The sequence below is a fragment of the Ciconia boyciana genome, chromosome 21 (genome assembly GCF_034638445.1).
Source record: "Ciconia boyciana chromosome 21, ASM3463844v1, whole genome shotgun sequence".
In the NCBI taxonomy this organism is placed as follows: domain Eukaryota; kingdom Metazoa; phylum Chordata; class Aves; order Ciconiiformes; family Ciconiidae; genus Ciconia; species Ciconia boyciana.
The window spans coordinates 7035347-7052314 of NC_132954.1; the positions used below are offsets into that span (position 1 = coordinate 7035347).

General features: G+C 45.1%; 1 protein-coding gene across 2 annotated transcripts; it reads left to right on the plus strand.

Moving 5' to 3' along the window:
• Nucleotides 1–3184: 3184 nt before the first annotated feature.
• Nucleotides 3185–16685, plus strand: AGO4 (argonaute RISC component 4). Of its 2 annotated transcripts, none has more exons than XM_072885260.1 (18): nucleotides 3185–3597; nucleotides 6801–6966; nucleotides 7669–7789; nucleotides 8925–9106; nucleotides 9510–9646; nucleotides 9726–9860; nucleotides 10036–10123; nucleotides 10553–10700; nucleotides 10781–10900; nucleotides 11124–11252; nucleotides 11415–11548; nucleotides 12305–12489; nucleotides 12765–12924; nucleotides 13538–13853; nucleotides 14096–14230; nucleotides 14992–15093; nucleotides 15317–15516; nucleotides 15648–16685. In XM_072885260.1, the coding sequence occupies exons 1-18, from the start codon at nucleotides 3579–3581 to the stop codon at nucleotides 15754–15756; spliced, it is 2586 nt and encodes an 861-aa protein (XP_072741361.1). In that variant the 5' UTR covers nucleotides 3185–3578; the 3' UTR covers nucleotides 15757–16685. The 2 variants fall into 2 exon arrangements, with proteins under 2 accessions (XP_072741361.1, XP_072741362.1); XM_072885261.1 differs by lacking the exon at nucleotides 3185–3597 and adding an exon at nucleotides 4045–4325.
• Nucleotides 16686–16968: the final 283 nt, after the last annotated feature.

Below are 16968 nucleotides of genomic sequence, written 5' to 3' on the forward strand. Positions count from 1 at the left end.
CGCAGGCCTGCTCCCGTGCATCTCGCAGGCGTTTGCTAGTCGGAGTGCAAAAGCCTTCCCCTTGTGATCGGGACCGGTGAGCACAGACAAGTCTGAGCAGAGATAACTCGCACCTCAACTCGTTCCTCTACGTCTGCTCCATCTAAAGTGCCACCGCCACGTAACGCCACCAAGCCTGCAGTGTGTAGGGCCCCAGTTCTGCCAAAGAGGGAAAGGATGGCAGGTTGGGCTCAGCCCTCATGGGCGAGAGGCTTTGCCAGATCTGTAGGAAGTAACGGAAAAACACAGAACGGTTTGATCTGGCTTAAGCGGCTGCGATGTGTGTCCCCTCTCTTTTCCCTCCCCAGAACTTGGAATTTCTAGGGGTGTTTGCAACCCGCTTCCTGCTGCTGACAGCTGGAGGGAGAGCAGCGAGCTGGGGCGAGCGTCGGCGACCTTGTTCTGGACTAGAGTGACGGAGTTTGGCACTTTTTCATCATGAGGTTTGTTCTGTAGAACACAGTGCTACAGTCATGTTTTCTTCTTCCAAGTCAAACAGCAGTCACCTGCTGTCACTGAAGGCAAGCCCAGAAAAAAAGTATGTGTTCTGGAGCGTTTGGTACCAGTCACAGCGTTGTGGGGGATACAGAGCAGGTGGACTCGTCGTTCCGCTCTAGCCGACAAGTCTGAGAATGGGGGAAGTGAGGAAAGCAAATGTCCACGAAACACACTGCAAACATCACAACGCAATCCTGGTTTCCTGTAGCTGCTACAGGAGCTACAGTAATTTAATAATTACTATTTAGTAACAGGAGAGACATGCTGGCTCTACAAAAACACCATTAATCCATATAATTAAGATATTGTCTCTAACCTACTAGATAGAGTCAGAGAAAAGAGAAAAAACAATCCTAAATTTTAGTAACAAATGAAATTACCTGCTTTTAAAAAAGGGTATTCGCTTTTGTGAATAAAGAAAACCTCGGAGTCGTTAGACCGCTGTGCCAACATAAACAAAACGTATTCAGCGAGTATTTCAGGCCGTCTGCCCTTTTTCTGCAGAACACTGCGTTCTTTGCTGAAGAAGCACTTAACTGTGCAGACCTTTGCTTCCTGACGCTGTTCTCCAACTGGTAGCTGGCAATGCGAAAAGGGCGGTGGCATCGCGCTATAAATTCCTGGAATTTGGGGACCTTTCTAGGTAGTCTGCCAGTAAAAAAAAAAAGCTAGCAAAGAGTTTATTGGACTTACTTAAGGCTGTAATCTTATTGCTATGTTAGGAATAGTTTTGAGAGGCAGGTGGCAAGAAAAAGGTGGCAAAAAGATTAGCGACTTGCCATACTGGGTTTTTTCTGACCAGAGTTCTGTTACTCGGACCTGGCACACAAAGGCAGTCTCAGGGAACAGGTAACTCCTGGTAGATGCTTGCTGTCAAGGAGATTCTAAACTAAATTCAAACTTTTTTTAGCACTTGAGAAGTATCATATTAAAACATTCATTTTTTTAAAATAAAAAGCCAGTTTATGAATCTCTTTTTTACAAAATAACATACTCCTTCCACAACTTCTGGCAGGTGAGGTGTTTAGAAGCAAATCTTCAGAACTACGCATTTCATAACTGTTGTCTGTCATAACCAAATTAGGTCTTCCCCCTGGAAACACGTACCTGTTTTCAATATATGGGAGGGCTAACGTATAGAAATAAGGTTCTGACCGCTTTGGCAGTCAGGATGCCTCCATGTGTACGTAATGTTTATCAAGTTAATTGCTCTGCTGACTTTTTTGAATGTAAAATGCATTAAGTATAGGCTTGAGTTGTCATACTCAGCATCTTACAGGACCAAGCCTTTGTATTGCAGATTTCTCGAGGCAGAGATTGTATCTTTGTTTTTTTTAAAGTACTATTTGCGTAGCCCTACATATATGTTTTTTTATACATAGATATGCTGAATAATAGCATGGAAATGTTGCCCAACATCATGGGGTTTTGTTACTGGTCTTGTAAAACTGGTGTTTCCCTTAAGTACTCATCAGCTGGTGTCAGGCAATTATATGAGAATCTCCGATTTAATTTCATTTTAAAATAGGTTTTTGATGTTTCAACTTGGCAAATATCAATCACGCAGGTTAAAAAAGGCAAATAAAATGGACTCAGCATTTATTATTTATAAAATGTTTTGACTTCTGCCCTTCTTGTGAGTCAGCTGAGAATTGTTGGCTAAACAGAACCCGAGGGGCGTGCAAGGGAGCAGCTCGCCAAAATAGCATAAGCTGCTTAAAAAGGCAAAAAGTCAGTACGCCCCTTATTTAAGGGCACTCAGCCTGAAACGTTGGCTTTTTTAAAAAAGGCAAATTTATTGTCTGTCAGCCCATTCCCTTGCCGGTGCTGGTTGAAACCCAGCCCAGGGGACCCTCTCTGACAAGAGGGGAACGAGGGGGAGCGACCGAAGCGGGCGCAGGGGCTGTGGCGAGGTGCGCCCCAAGAGCCAAATGCCCCGACCGGTGGGGCACCAGCCGGTTCCCTGCCGCCGGTGCTTTCCAGGCAGCTGGTGGGTGCTGTCCCACGATGGCTATCGATCTCCCTGCCACCTACCCGCTGCTGGGCGGTCAGCGATCGCTGCCCCTCGCAAGCCAGGCCCCGCTGCCTTGTGCCCGGGCTGCCTTGTGCCCACAGAACGTCTCAGGGGACGTGCTGGTCCTGGTTACGGCCCTGAGGTGTTCCATGTCCGCTGGTTCACCTGGCTTTTACAAATGCTGTTTTTTCAGGTGTTTTCAATCGCATTAGGGCTGTTTAGCTGGTACAGGAAGTCATTCAGGCTTTAATTAATTAAGCTGGGCAAGTTCCCCATTTCGGGGCGCTACCGAGGGTGGAAACTGGAGCGGCGTGGCTGCGGGCCGGCCCCGCGGCGGAAGGCGCCCGCGGAGCCGCTGTCTCGGAGCGTGCCCGAGCTTTCGGTCCCCGCTCGGTTAATTATTAAACCTGCGCAGAGATGCCGGGTTGTGGGAGGGGGGTAAAAAACGAGGGCCGCTCCCCCGGGCACGGGAACCGGGGCAGCCCCTCCCGCCGCCCCTGAGGCGGCTCCCTGAGGCGAGGGGCGGGGCGGGGCCGCGCGCGGGAAGCCGCTGCCGTCACCTGTTGCCGCCGCGGGGCCGCGCCGGCGTCGAAAGGGTGCGAGCGGCGTGCGCGCCCCCGCCGGTAGGGGGCGGCGCGCGTGCGCGAGCCGGCGGTGCCGGGCAGCGTGGAGGGGCCTCTTCCTCCTCCTCCTCCTCCTCCTCCTCGCCCGGGCGGCCGGGGGCGCGCGCGGGGGGAGGCGGCGCGTGCTGGCGGCGGCGGGGGCGCGCTCGGGCTCGGCGGCGGCGCAGCGGGGGGATTGTTTGCGCCGCCGCTCGGGGAAGCGGAGCGCGGGGACCGCTCCCCGCCGCGCCCCCCCCTCCTCCTCCTCCCCGCGCCCCGCCGCCGCCCCGGTTCCCGCGCCGGGCCCCCACCCCGGAGCCAATATTCCCGAGATCAAGCGTTACGCGGCGGCGGCGGGGCCGGCGGCGGGGCCCGGGGCGGTCGTCGGGGCCGGGGGGGACCGCAGCGAGGCCGCCGCCGCCGCCATGGAAGCGCTGGGACCCGGTGAGAGCCGCGGGGGCGCGGGGAGGGGGGGGCAGCCCGGGGCGCGGGGAGGAGGGGAGAGGGGGGGGCAGCCCGCGGCGCGGGGGCCCGACCGGCCGCGGCCTGGCGGGTGGCGGTCAGCGCCGGCCCTGTCAGGCGCGGGCCCGGCTCCGGGCGCGGTGGAGCCGTGTCAGCGGGGGGAGAGAGGCCGCGGGCCCGGCCCGGCCGCGGCGGGGGCTGCCCCCGCCGTCCTCGGGCGTTCGCGGCCGGGCCGGGCCGGCAGCCACCGCGGCCTGGGGCGGGCGGTCCGGTCTGTGCCGCAGGCCGGGCCCGGCGGGCCCCGGGGCCGCTGGTGACCCCGCAGCAGGCCTCCGGCGGCGGGCTGACACGCGAGCGGGCTCGGAGGCGTCTTGGCAGCCGCCGGGCGCTTTCCTTTAAAGAGGAACTGCAGCAGGGCGCTAAACTTTCCGAGGAGACTCGCGTGTGCCCTTGCAGGCCCTGCTGAACAGGGTGCTGACCGCGGTGGAAGTTTTCTGCCGGGGCTGTCGGGTGCCTTGACCCTCCCGAGAGGAAACAGGACATGGGCACGGCTGGGCTCTGGCTGGCGAGTGAACAGCGGTAGCGAGGCGATGGGGAAGCGGCCGTAGGGCTCTAGATGTGCCCGGGAATGTGCTCCCTGCACACGAGTCCTGTGAGCTGTACAGTAAGAAGTTGTATTTTTGACAAGAAGCCATTACTAAAAATTTAAGGTGATACTTTCTGAAAATACGGATGTTATTTATTTTTTTAACAAACTTCGGTTAAATATTAGTGGTATTTTGCAAGTGGCGTTTTCCTACTTGTGTCTTATTCTATGATTATTCTTCTGTCAAATGTCTGCAAGATGTATTTCTTGACTGAAGTGGTCTGCGCATCTTACCCATCAAGTTCCTGTTCAAACTATTGGTATAATCAAAGTAGCGTTAATTTTGGTGTGATAGGAAATGTTTATTGACGCAAAGGTGCAATTCCAGAAGAATCCAGATTTTAAGATAGGGGAGGACTGACTTGGAGAGCCTGCTGTATGTATATGTGATGTAGCGCGTCCTCTCTGACTTCCAACTGTAGAAGTAGATCCTCTTTTAGTTTTGTAAAACTGCTTCCTGTCTGAAGTAACTTGGCTGAGGGCGCTTAGTACGTGAGCGACACGGAGTAGAAGAAATTAAAAGACTAACAGCACATACAACCCGAGTCAGGCCGATCAGGTAAAAATCCTGATAAAATCAGTGTGACTTGCAGGGCAGCCTGGCTTCCACTGGGAAAACAGTTTTTAGCTTATTCTCTGCAATCCTTTGAGAAATAACTTTAGAAAGGAGAAGATAGAAGTTTTATCTCCTTTGATCAAAACCGACTGAGGTCAGCGTTGCCATGCCTCTTTACAAAACTTGTCAATACTGAGGGAGGAAAATGGGTAAATATAGTTGTCATTTAATCTCTTGAGGGAGGTCAGTGCCTGCACTTACTTCAGACTAATTAGCACGGGATTAATGGATCATCTCTAGTATCCAAATAAGCACAGCAAATTTTGATTGCCCTTGGTGATTCATGCTTGTCAAGACAGCTGTAGTTTTTTAAAGTACTAACTGTACCCCACAACCGGTTCAACTACGGCATTGCGAGCTCCTCCTGGACGCATCGCGATTAGTCAGGCGGGGGCAGAGCCAGCGATGTGTTGCGTGGGATGTCTGTGGCCCCGGCAGCCACCCTGCTACTGCAGCTTTGGGGAGCTGGTGTGTCAAGTGGGCTACAGCTGCTTACATGCTCAAAGTGTTACTTCTGCTTAAAAATATCCCGGGGTTAGTGTCCTCAGATTGGTGCTTTTAATTGGTAATGTAATAGCCATTGGATGGCTTATAAACCTGGTGTAGAAGGCTCCTTAGATTTGGTCCTGGGTTTAGGTTATGATTGTGTTAAAGTTTATTGCTGCACCCTGAAGTGTACCCAAGTATGAGCTTCATCCTCCCACAGCTTATCTACTTCTCTTACGTCCTGGTATAAACTGTGAGCCTTTGACTTAAATGGATGCTGGCAGGTTGACACAGTCTTATGATACTAAATTTGCCCGAAGTTTTACGATTGCTTTATTGTTGCGTTCTTGCATTGTAGTACTTTTCCCCCCCTCTCCTTTGCTACTCTACAACAGAGGGAAGAAACTCTGATCACACTAAGCACTGGCAGATATAGACAAAACCCATGAAAATACACCAATTCAATTTGCTTTATGTGTAGTGTCAACTGAGGCTGTGATAGATTTAAAAAAAAGTCTGTTTAATCTTGTTAACATGGTATCTCAGATCTTAACACTTTGAGGAAGTTAACTAAAGACTTAACTAGAGACTAGCTTGCATGTAAGTACTCTAATAATTTCCTCCTTAGAACTGTTCCTGGAGCTCTTAGTTTTGTCCAAGTAAATTATCTTCTCCACATCTGTTAGGAGTCTATACCTGTCTTTATGCTTTCTCCTTTACTCTTCTTCTTAGAAGAAAGCCTAAACCTTTTCTCATTCCTTTCTTCATGTTGGAATTTTAAATTGGCTGAGATTGTGCTCTAGGGGAAAAGTGTTTCACTATTAACAGAAGTGATGTGTTCGTGATGTAAAGGAAACGATTAAACTGTTTTAGCTTAGATCCAACACAGAAATATGTTTTTAGTTTAGTTTAGAATAAAAATATCCCTTACCCTTTTCCAGATAATAACAATTTTCAGATAAAAATTGGGGATGTATGTCCTAAGTTATGCCAAGAGTGACAATCATTAACATCTGAACTTTAAGCCTATAGTGCAAATAATGAGAAAGTGTGGCTTGTGTGGCTGTTGGCTAGTTCTAGAAATGGTGGTAGGAATGTATTTAACTTTACATTATATAAAAATACATAATAAGTAGATGGTTGCATTCCATCTCAGGACTCTGTCAAGTTCATCACCACAGTCATGAATAAATGTCACTACAACTTTGAGAAGGGATTGTGGCACTAACCTATATATGCTTTAGGGAATGCTTTTTTTACCTGGGAGTTCCGAGCAGCTGGAAGGCTGTGAGCCACTTGGAACACCTCCATTTGCAACCTCAGAAAGCTGCTTAAGATTTCTTTCTGCCCTGTCAGAAAGTCAGCTAAAGTACACCTGAAAGGCTACTGCGCTGAGTGATCAGTTACGTCTCATACATATTTATTTGACTTCCCTAGGGCCCCCGGCAAGCCTTTTCCAGCCACCCCGTCGCCCAGGCCTAGGAACTGTTGGGAAACCTATCCGCCTCCTAGCCAATCATTTTCAGGTTCAGATCCCCAAGATTGATGTTTATCACTATGATGTAGATATCAAACCAGAAAAACGCCCCCGAAGAGTGAACAGGTAAGAGTTGCTTAATAAAAAAAATTTAAAAGTGTATATGCCTCAATTTAAGGAAACTACATCCTAGAAATTCTTCATCTGCTAAAGGCCAGTGTATGTTTGTACTATGGTTAGCACTTGCTTTTCAGTGAACTATAATATAATATTCTCCTTATTTTTATTAAGATGTTTTGCAATTGGCCTGTACTCTGGAAGGCTCTAGGAAATGTACTAAGCATTAAACTACAGCTGTTTTTATTTTCCAGTCTACAAGTGAATGTCCCTGGTAATTGTTCCATAGTCTATATTACAAAGGTGTGTTAGCAGCCAAGGGGAGGGAATTCAGCTTGCAGACTGACACCAACGTTTTAGGGTCTGTGTGTGGATGCTTTGTCAGTAGAATCAATCCACAGAGCACCCCCACTCGCCCTAACGTAGATGCTTGCATTTGCTCCGGTGTTTGAACAGCTCTTCAGATTCTGCCGCCTGTTTTGGCTGTGTCTCTGCTGACAGTACGGATACCTGCCTTGTGTGTAGACACCTCTATGCTGAAACTTAGGTGTCTCAGTCTGGAGGTGACTTGGGTATACTCTGGTGCATTGTTGTTTCTCCTACCTTGCTCGCTTAAGAAAATGTGAAAAAGGAACTTTAAACTGTAATCCACTGTAAAATCCACTGCTGGATTTTCTGTTCTTCAACCTGACTCGATAAATCCATCTGTAGAGAGGTGGTGGATACTATGGTGAGACACTTCAAGATGCAGATATTTGGTGATCGGCAGCCTGGATACGATGGGAAACGGAACATGTATACTGCTCACCCATTACCTATTGGCCGGGATAGGGTAAGTGTACTATAAGCAGTTTTAAGTTTCAGTGGGACAACTGTTACAGTGTCATTTGAAACGTGTTCTTTTATTGACATAAACCCAAAATACTGTCTCACATATTAGTATAGTGTTGGAAATGACAGGCAGTGCTAGTCAGGGATCTCTAGGAATTTATTGGTATTTTACTGAAGTTTGTCTTCTCTGGGTTTCTAATTCCCAGCTCTTTAGTTGGAGAATTTGTCAGTGATGGTGTGAATTAGTATGTTGTGCCCTTTCAGCTGCAAGTAGTTGTTTTTTTTTTTCCCCACCCTGATAGAAACTTCCTTTTTCTCTGTTCTAACCCTTGTTCTGTTGCTAAATGATAAAGTAGTTGTAGATGACAAATACACTGTTTTGGTTTGGCTGCATTGTTGAGATACGTCCTCCTGTTCCGTAAGAACGTGTGGCACGAGTACTGTCAACAACTGGATCAGCTGCACTGGCCCGTTGCGTCCTGGGCCGTGCTCACCAGCACCCTGGCTCTAACAAATTGCCATCTCTATTAACCAGTCCTGATACAAAACGTAACCCCTGTCTACTCTTCTCCCCAGGGACCTGGTTATTGCTGGTACAGTGCCATGAGGAATATGTAAAATGAGTTCACATTTATGCTTTGGACTGATGGTGTGTGAGAATAATCATAGAATCATAGAATAGTTTGGGTTGGAACGGACCTTTAAAGGTCACCTAGTCCAACCCCCCTGCAATGATCTCAAGTACCGTGCTAGACCTCTGAGATTTGTGTTTCCCAGTGAGTCTTCTTTTTGACCAAAAGGGGTTTTTTTGCCATCCTGTTTGATTCACAAGACATCTTGCTATTAATTGGCTGACAAAAAAAAACCTCTCAGTTTTCCAGAGCTTTGATGTCACCATACTAATTACTACTTAAAATTTAGACTTAAAGATACCTCACACTAGTTTCTCAGATGAATAAATTACAAGCTTTCAAAATCCTAGGGAAACCAATTGTAGTATTTTAAGAGAATTACTCAAACTAATCGTCAAAAATATAGATTCAAAGGATACCTAGGAGAAAAATGTAACGTTGCTCAGTGTTGTGATAGTCTGCAATCCATAACAAAAGTGTGTGCTTAATTCTCTTCTGTGCCAGGTGGATATGGAGGTGACACTTCCAGGAGAGGGGAAGGACCAGACATTTAAAGTATCCATTCAGTGGGTGTCAGTCGTCAGCCTTCAGTTGCTGCTGGAAGCTCTGGCAGGGCACTTGAATGAAGTTCCCGAAGATTCTGTACAGGCACTTGATGTAATCACACGGCACCTTCCCTCCATGAGGTGGGTACTTTCGGTGCCTTCCTGACTGGCTTAATCTTGTATCTGTCTTCACGTTTATATTAGTTATTACTTGCTGCTATTCTACTGCTATTACACTTGCCTATGGTAGAAGGGATGAGGGATGCAGTTGTGTAATTCAATGCCTGCCTTACAAATTTGCACTAGAATAGGGAAATCCGATCCGAACTGAGGACTTGTATCTGCTGGTCATGTTTCTAACAGGAATTTGCTATAGCCTTTCCAACTGCACTGTTGGTAAAGGCTTTGTATGCTTGCCATAAGTTAGCTCTAACAGTTCTAACGTACTGTAGAAATTTACTGTACTTTTAAACACTATAAGCATGAATGTAAAAAGGTGCATCAGAAAGGAATGATCAAAGTATTAATTTTTTATTTTCTTCAGGTACACTCCTGTGGGTCGCTCCTTTTTCTCCCCCCCTGAAGGCTATTACCACCCCCTGGGAGGCGGCAGGGAGGTCTGGTTCGGTTTCCACCAGTCGGTCAGGCCTGCCATGTGGAACATGATGCTCAACATTGATGGTACGGAGGAAATTCTGTCTCACTAATGAAACGGAGTTCTGGCTGCTTCTAAATTAAATGTCCTAATTTTTTATCTTAGTGTCAGCAACTGCTTTCTATCGTGCCCAGCCTATCATTGAGTTCATGTGCGAGGTCTTGGACATTCAGAACATCAACGAACAAACCAAGCCTCTTACGGACTCCCAGCGTGTCAAATTTACCAAAGAAATCAGAGGTAAAGGCTTGTTCTAGAGCTGCTGCAACAAAATATGGAAACCTGCTCATATTACGTTGTAATGAAAATGTGCAAGGCACTTGGGAAGCTGGCCTGTTCCTTTTTGCCCTCATCTTTCTCAAAGGTGACTCCTATGTCTGAATTTATTTAGATGACTTTTGTGTTGGGTTTTCAGGTCTAAAAGTAGAGGTTACCCATTGTGGCCAGATGAAGAGAAAATACCGAGTTTGCAATGTTACTCGGCGACCAGCCAGTCATCAGACGTATGTATACAAGCACTTTCTGACAATTTTTAGAATCTTGAACCTATTAGATATACTAGCTGTATTGTTTATGCAAGAATAGTTGAATCTGGAGGTGAAGCAGCTGTGTGGCTTTACAAGACTGTTTAGTCTTAGTGGAGTAGAGGACTAGTGCGGGTTTAGACCACTGCTTTATTTCCTTCAACACAGGAAAATGGAAGCTGTAGCCTGACTTTTAAATATAGTTATCAAAGGCTATAATTTTTAAAATAGCTATGAAAAATTCAGTATATAGTCTATAAAATCTTTCCATAAAGAAGAGATCCAGTAGCTAAGGAAAATAAATGTTTCCAGAATTTCTAGTCTGGAATAGATTTTTCCATACCATTTTTTCCTTTTTAAAAAAAAAAAATCTTGAAAAGTCTAACCAGAACAAATGTCCTTTTATAGGTTTCCTCTGCAGCTGGAAAATGGGCAGGCTATGGAGTGTACAGTAGCTCAGTATTTTAAGCAGAAGTACAGTCTGCAGCTAAAATATCCTCACCTTCCCTGTCTCCAAGTAGGACAGGAACAGAAACACACATACTTACCGCTTGAGGTAAGAATCTAACTTTCTCTTGAATTGCGGCACATCCTCTGTTAAACGGTGTCACGCCACCTCCCGCTGTTCCTGTGTAGGTGTGTAACATAGTGGCAGGCCAGAGATGTATAAAGAAGCTAACAGACAATCAGACGTCGACTATGATAAAAGCAACTGCAAGATCTGCACCAGACCGACAGGAAGAAATCAGCAGATTAGTAAGTGTTTTTTCCAGCTAAACAGTCTGCGTTTGTCACTTCTTACGGCTCTTCCAGAGGCATTGTAGCATATGTAATATCTGCAGTTCTTGGTCATTCTGCTTAAGTTAAATCCGACTTCTTTAAAACAAATCCTTTTAAACAGAAAACCTATTCATGGCAAAGAGGACAGAGCCACCTGAAGCATTAGGTGTAGTTGCATAAATACTTTTTTTGTCACCAGGTGAAAAGTAACAGTATGGTTGGTGGACCTGATCCATATCTGAAGGAGTTTGGTATTGTTGTCCATAATGAAATGACAGAGTTGACAGGCAGAGTTTTGCCAGCACCAATGCTGCAATATGGAGGCAGGGTGAGTTTTCCACATCTTGTAAAATACCTTGTCCTGAGGTTATTTAAATGCATTAAGTGTTCCCTGTGTCTTCTCATAAGGCTTCCTTTGTATGAGCACTGTTTGGCTATGGTCAAAACAAAGCAGCATTTTATTTTTAATTTGCTTTTGGTTTTTACCTAGAACAAGACTGTGGCCACGCCAAACCAAGGTGTGTGGGACATGAGAGGGAAACAGTTCTATGCTGGCATTGAGATTAAAGTTTGGGCTGTTGCCTGTTTTGCTCCTCAAAAACAATGCAGGGAAGACTTACTAAAGTAAGTATAGTCAGGATACTTATTTAAAGGGTTTTTTTCCTCATATTTCTGAAAGGTGATATGCCATATAAGTTGATTTTAACGCATCTAATAGTAAAAAGAGGAAATGACAGTTCTGCAGTGTCTTAAATATTTACGGTTTGGGAGGAGGCTGTGACAAAGTTCATAACCTAATTGGCCAGCTAGGAAAAGCATTAATTCCCTTACCGCTGAGGCTGTGTTTCCTGCTCTGGAGACTGCATTCCGCTTGTGTTCTGTTGTTTTTACAAATAACTGATGGTGGTTGTTCATTCTAAAGCCTGAACTGTTTTTTTTTCTGAAGCTTTACTGCCTCCCAGGCAACATAACGCCACATTTTTTCCCCTGTCCTTCAAATTACTCTACAGAATCCTAAAGGTAGAGGTTGAAACGTTTGGCAAAAATCATGGCTGCAATAATGCTCAGATAAGTTTGGTGGATGAGTAAGAATCTACCAGAGCATCAGTATTAGTATGGGAATCTGCCTTAGAATGTTCAACTCAAATATATGTTTGTTTCCCCAAGACTTCTAAAATTACAGAAACAGAGGCTTATGAAATGTCCTCAAATAGGATTAGAATCCTATTAGTTTCTTGTAGTGATAGAATTGCTAAAAAAGAATTACTGTAGTGCCAAATTGGAAGTGCTGTGAAATAGCTGCAATAGCTTAGATCTTGTTGATAAAATTAACGGCAAAGTGAAACAGCCAGGACAAATCCATTTATATTTCATTTACAGGAGTTTTACAGATCAGCTGCGCAAGATCTCCAAGGATGCGGGGATGCCGATCCAAGGCCAGCCCTGTTTCTGCAAATACGCCCAGGGTGCAGACAGTGTGGAGCCCATGTTTAAACACTTAAAACTGACTTATGTTGGTCTGCAGCTGATCGTGGTGATTCTACCCGGAAAGACGCCTGTGTACGGTATGGAGAAGAGGCTGTAAAGCATTAATTAGTTGTACGGCAAGTGGGCATCTTATTGTGCGCTTCAGTGGTAGGAAGGAGACAGAGCAGGCAGTATCTTCCATTTAAAAGGTGGTTTTGGAGATGGGTTTATCAGGCCTGATTAGAGTACTTGTGTATGATCAAAGAGCAAACTGAATTAGGATAACATTTGGGAAAAAAAAAAAAAAGAGAAAGCAGATGGAACTACTGACTGGTCAGGTAATTGGAACCACTAACTTATTTTTCTGTCACAGCTGAAGTAAAGCGGGTTGGTGACACTCTTCTAGGAATGGCCACTCAGTGTGTTCAGGTAAAGAATGTGGTAAAAACCTCACCACAAACGCTGTCCAACCTGTGTCTGAAGATAAATGCAAAGCTTGGAGGAATCAACAATGTGCTTGTACCTCATCAAAGGTGAGATTAAATCTAAAGCTCTCCTTGAAGTCTGGATTGTCAAGCAAAACGACGTCATTTTGTTTTGTTTGCTAAAATGATACTTTTCAAAATATTACATGCTTTAGAGATACCCACAGTCTGAAGTGGACAGAGAAGGATGCTTCTGCTTTCAGAATCTGCCTAGTAAGCCCTGTGCCGAGGATCTTCTCTAGTGTTAGAGCCATCCAGCAGTGTGTGTGAAAACAAGCTCACAAAGGCTTTTTTTCCTCCCCATGTCTCTTTTTCCTGCCTTTGGGTTTGCTCAGTCTACCTTTTCCTCTTGCCACCTCCTTAAGCATACTGTATTTCCTTCCAAATTGAAAGAAAAGGAGTGAGGACGAGTGACTTGTGATAAATGCTTGTACCTTTGTCTGCCTTTGGTCCTTTCCTTTTCACTTTCTGTTCTCTCTGGACTGTAAGAGCTTGAGGCAGAGAACTTCATCCTTAAAGATTCTGACAGGGTTTTAGTCCTGTTGAATGGTTTGGATATACCTTCCTCAGTTGTAATGTGTTGGGTTTTTTTTCCCTCCTCACCCCCCTTCTTTGTACTGTTATTATTTATTATTTAATAAACCTTAATCGTATTAAACAGGCCCTCGGTGTTCCAGCAGCCAGTGATCTTTTTGGGAGCAGATGTCACTCACCCTCCTGCTGGGGATGGAAAGAAGCCTTCCATAGCTGCTGTGGTAGGCAGCATGGATGGCCATCCTAGCCGCTACTGTGCTACGGTGCGCGTGCAGACCTCCCGTCAGGAGACCTCCCAGGAGCTGCTGTACAGTCAGGAGGTGATACAGGACCTGACCAATATGGTGCGAGAACTATTGATCCAATTTTACAAATCCACTCGTTTCAAGCCCACAAGGATCATTTACTACAGAGGGGGAGTATCAGAAGGACAGATGAAGCAGGTATTGTCTAATGATTTCTTGTGGCTTGTGAAAAGGGATTGGCCCTTGAAAATATATGTATTTATGTGGATTGCATTTGTTAAGGGGACGATTAATAGTTTCTTTGAGTTTTTGTGGGCAAGCGCAATGTACGGTTACCCTGTCTGATCAGGTTCCTTACGAAGTGGCATTTGTACATGAAAAAAATGAAAATATTATAGGTACTGAATTCAGCACCTAATAGTTAAATCTTCTACTTCTAGGTAGCTTGGCCAGAACTGATAGCAATCCGGAAGGCCTGTATTAGTTTGGAAGAAGATTATAGACCAGGAATAACCTACATTGTTGTGCAGAAAAGGCATCACACCAGACTATTCTGTGCTGACAAAACTGAAAGGGCAAGTAATGTTGACTACATAAGAAGGCGGTGATGGCAGCAGGAAAGTAAGATTGTTTGGTTAGGTGGGGTGGTATCCATCTTGCCCACTAAAACTGAATTAATCTGTACGAGCAGTAGCAGTTCTGTGCAGTAGCATGCTTTCTCTACCAAAATAACCAGTTCCTCCCCTTTTTTATTGCTCTAGGAACAGCTTGTTCCCAGCCCCTTTTGCAGTAGGCGTACTCTATATCCCTGTATTTGTGTATCTGGAGCTATAGTCTGGGATTCCTGACTATAAACTGAACTAGTTGTTCAGTTTGTTGCCTGTTCTGTCTCTAGATGCATCTGTGAGATTTGCCTATGGCACAAATCCACAAGCCAGCTAAGGAACCTTCTTTAGGAAAGTCCTTGATGTCAGGTTTGCTTGAAAAATACAGATCTCTGGGGTGTGAGTGCAAACAAGGGTGTGAAAGAAATCTATTTCAGCAAACCTGCGTTTTCAGATCCGGAATGACTTGTGTAGGCTTGATCCCACTCTGCAATTTTAATGCTACTGGCAAGTATTTTATTTGTCTCTGACACACCAGTTGGATTTGGTGAAATTTCTAAAAATGAACTCACAGAGAACATTTTCATTCCTCCTGTGTAAATGACCTGAGTATTTTTCCACCTTTTTGAGCAGTAAATTCCCAAACAGCTTTGAGTAGAACCTACCTTAGGAGGTATTTTTGGGTCACTTCCAACAAAACCCATGGGCTAATAATAAACTTTCCTCAATAGGTGGGTAAGAGCGGCAACGTACCAGCAGGCACTACTGTGGACAGCACGATCACACATCCTTCTGAATTTGACTTTTACCTCTGTAGCCATGCAGGAATTCAGGTAACGTTTCAGCTCTGCTGTGCTCAGGCTACGGGACTGAATCCTTACAGTTGTCCTGATGAGTAATGTCGCTTCTATTTATAGCTTGGCAGACTTAGAGTTGCGTCAGTTCAGTGCCCGTTTGGCACTTACCTTCTATCAGTGCATTGAGGAGTACAGCCTTCGGGTACCACCTCTGTTTTTGTTGATGCTCTCCAGCTGACTGCTCATCTGTTCTCCACAGGGAACCAGCCGGCCCTCCCACTATCAGGTCTTGTGGGACGACAACTGTTTTACTGCAGACGAACTACAGCTGTTGACGTATCAGCTGTGTCACACGTATGTCCGGTGTACGCGATCTGTCTCTATTCCAGCTCCTGCATACTATGCCAGGCTGGTGGCGTTTAGGGCCAGATACCATCTTGTGGACAAGGATCATGACAGGTAAGGAACTGTGCCTCGTCGTCTTCGTAACCAGATAACGGACCTGAATGATACGCTGCTTGGCCCAATCGTTCATGGTTCTCTGCATGGTTCTGCACCGTGGTTCACGGTATGTGTCTGCGTTTTTACAGTGCTGAAGGCAGCCATGTGTCAGGACAGAGCAATGGCCGCGATCCTCAGGCGCTGGCAAAGGCGGTGCAGATCCACCACGATACTCAGCATACGATGTATTTTGCTTGAGAGCATCTGGGAAGATGAGGCAAAACCAACAACCCATGCAGTCCTGAAATGTTTTGAATGCCTACTGCTATGGCTAGGGCCCAGTTTATTTCAGACTGCCCACTACCAGCAGCTCTGAACAGTCGCACTGAATCTGTACTTCACAGCAATGTCTGATGCACCAACACAATTGAGCCATTTGTTTCATTATTTTATGTAATAGAAATTCATAGACTGTCTTTTCTGATGCATTGGACTGAATTTTTACCTCAAAGCGCAAAAGGCTGATCATCCTGAAATTTTTAAAGGACTTGGCATGAAAGGTTTCTATTGAATCTTTTGCTAGCTATCATTTTTAAGTTATCTTCTCATCCCATTAGTTTATCATGACGACTGATTCCCTGTCTTCATGCACTGCTTAGTGAGTATGCATATTATGGCAAAATGTTTTACTCCAGTTAAATGTAATTGTTCTATTGTGTGGGGCCATAGATTTTTTAATGGAGATTTTAGACTTCACTACTGTAAATGCCTTTTAACAAACATAACTTTCACAGGTATTGCAGTTTTTTGTCAGTTTTACTAATTATCTTTTTAATCTCTGCAGACTTCGGCTGCAAAGCAATTGCACTATACTGCGAGTTCAATAGGTGGTTCTTGTTCTGTGAATGTGTAATATAACCAGATAGTGATGCCTGTCAGTAGATTTTAATTGTAATGGTTACAAATAATACTGCCATGGTATCGTAACAAGTACTGAACCATCATTTCCCCCCTCTAAAAATGATAAAAACAAAAAAAAAAATTAGCTTTTAGGTATTTTGCAAACTTTTACAAAAGTGCCCACTTTATGCTGCTGTGTGGTTTGATAAATCTAAGTGATTTTAAAACTTTTTTCTCATAGAAGGTTTAACTTTGGCAATAAATATTTGTTTTTTAAGCCCCCCTAACAGTGTAATTTTCTAGCTGAGGATTGTGCATGAGTTTAACCAACATTCTCGTGTCGTTTTCTGAACACACAATTTGGCAGTTTCTGAAACGAATTAGAAAAGACGCACTTCCATGCTTTTTTTAAGGATTATTTTTAACTGTTTTATATTCACTGTTGGTGTCCTGTCTACAACATTTTTTATAAGCTCGGAAACTGGGCGTTACGTGTAGGAAAGGCTTGCCAATCTGTACAGTCTAAATGTATTGTGTGACAGGCAACCTAAGGACTTGTACCAGCATTTT

What these genes read in the sequence shown, in the direction of transcription:
- AGO4 (XM_072885260.1), top strand. An exon ending in CGGCACCTTCCCTCCATGAG is followed by an intron (nt 9,107 to 9,509) that starts GTGGGTACTTTC and finishes TATTTTCTTCAG; the next exon opens with GTACACTCCTGTGGGTCGCT. An exon ending in GTGGACAAGGATCATGACAG is followed by an intron (nt 15,517 to 15,647) that starts GTAAGGAACTGT and finishes GCGTTTTTACAG; the next exon opens with TGCTGAAGGCAGCCATGTGT.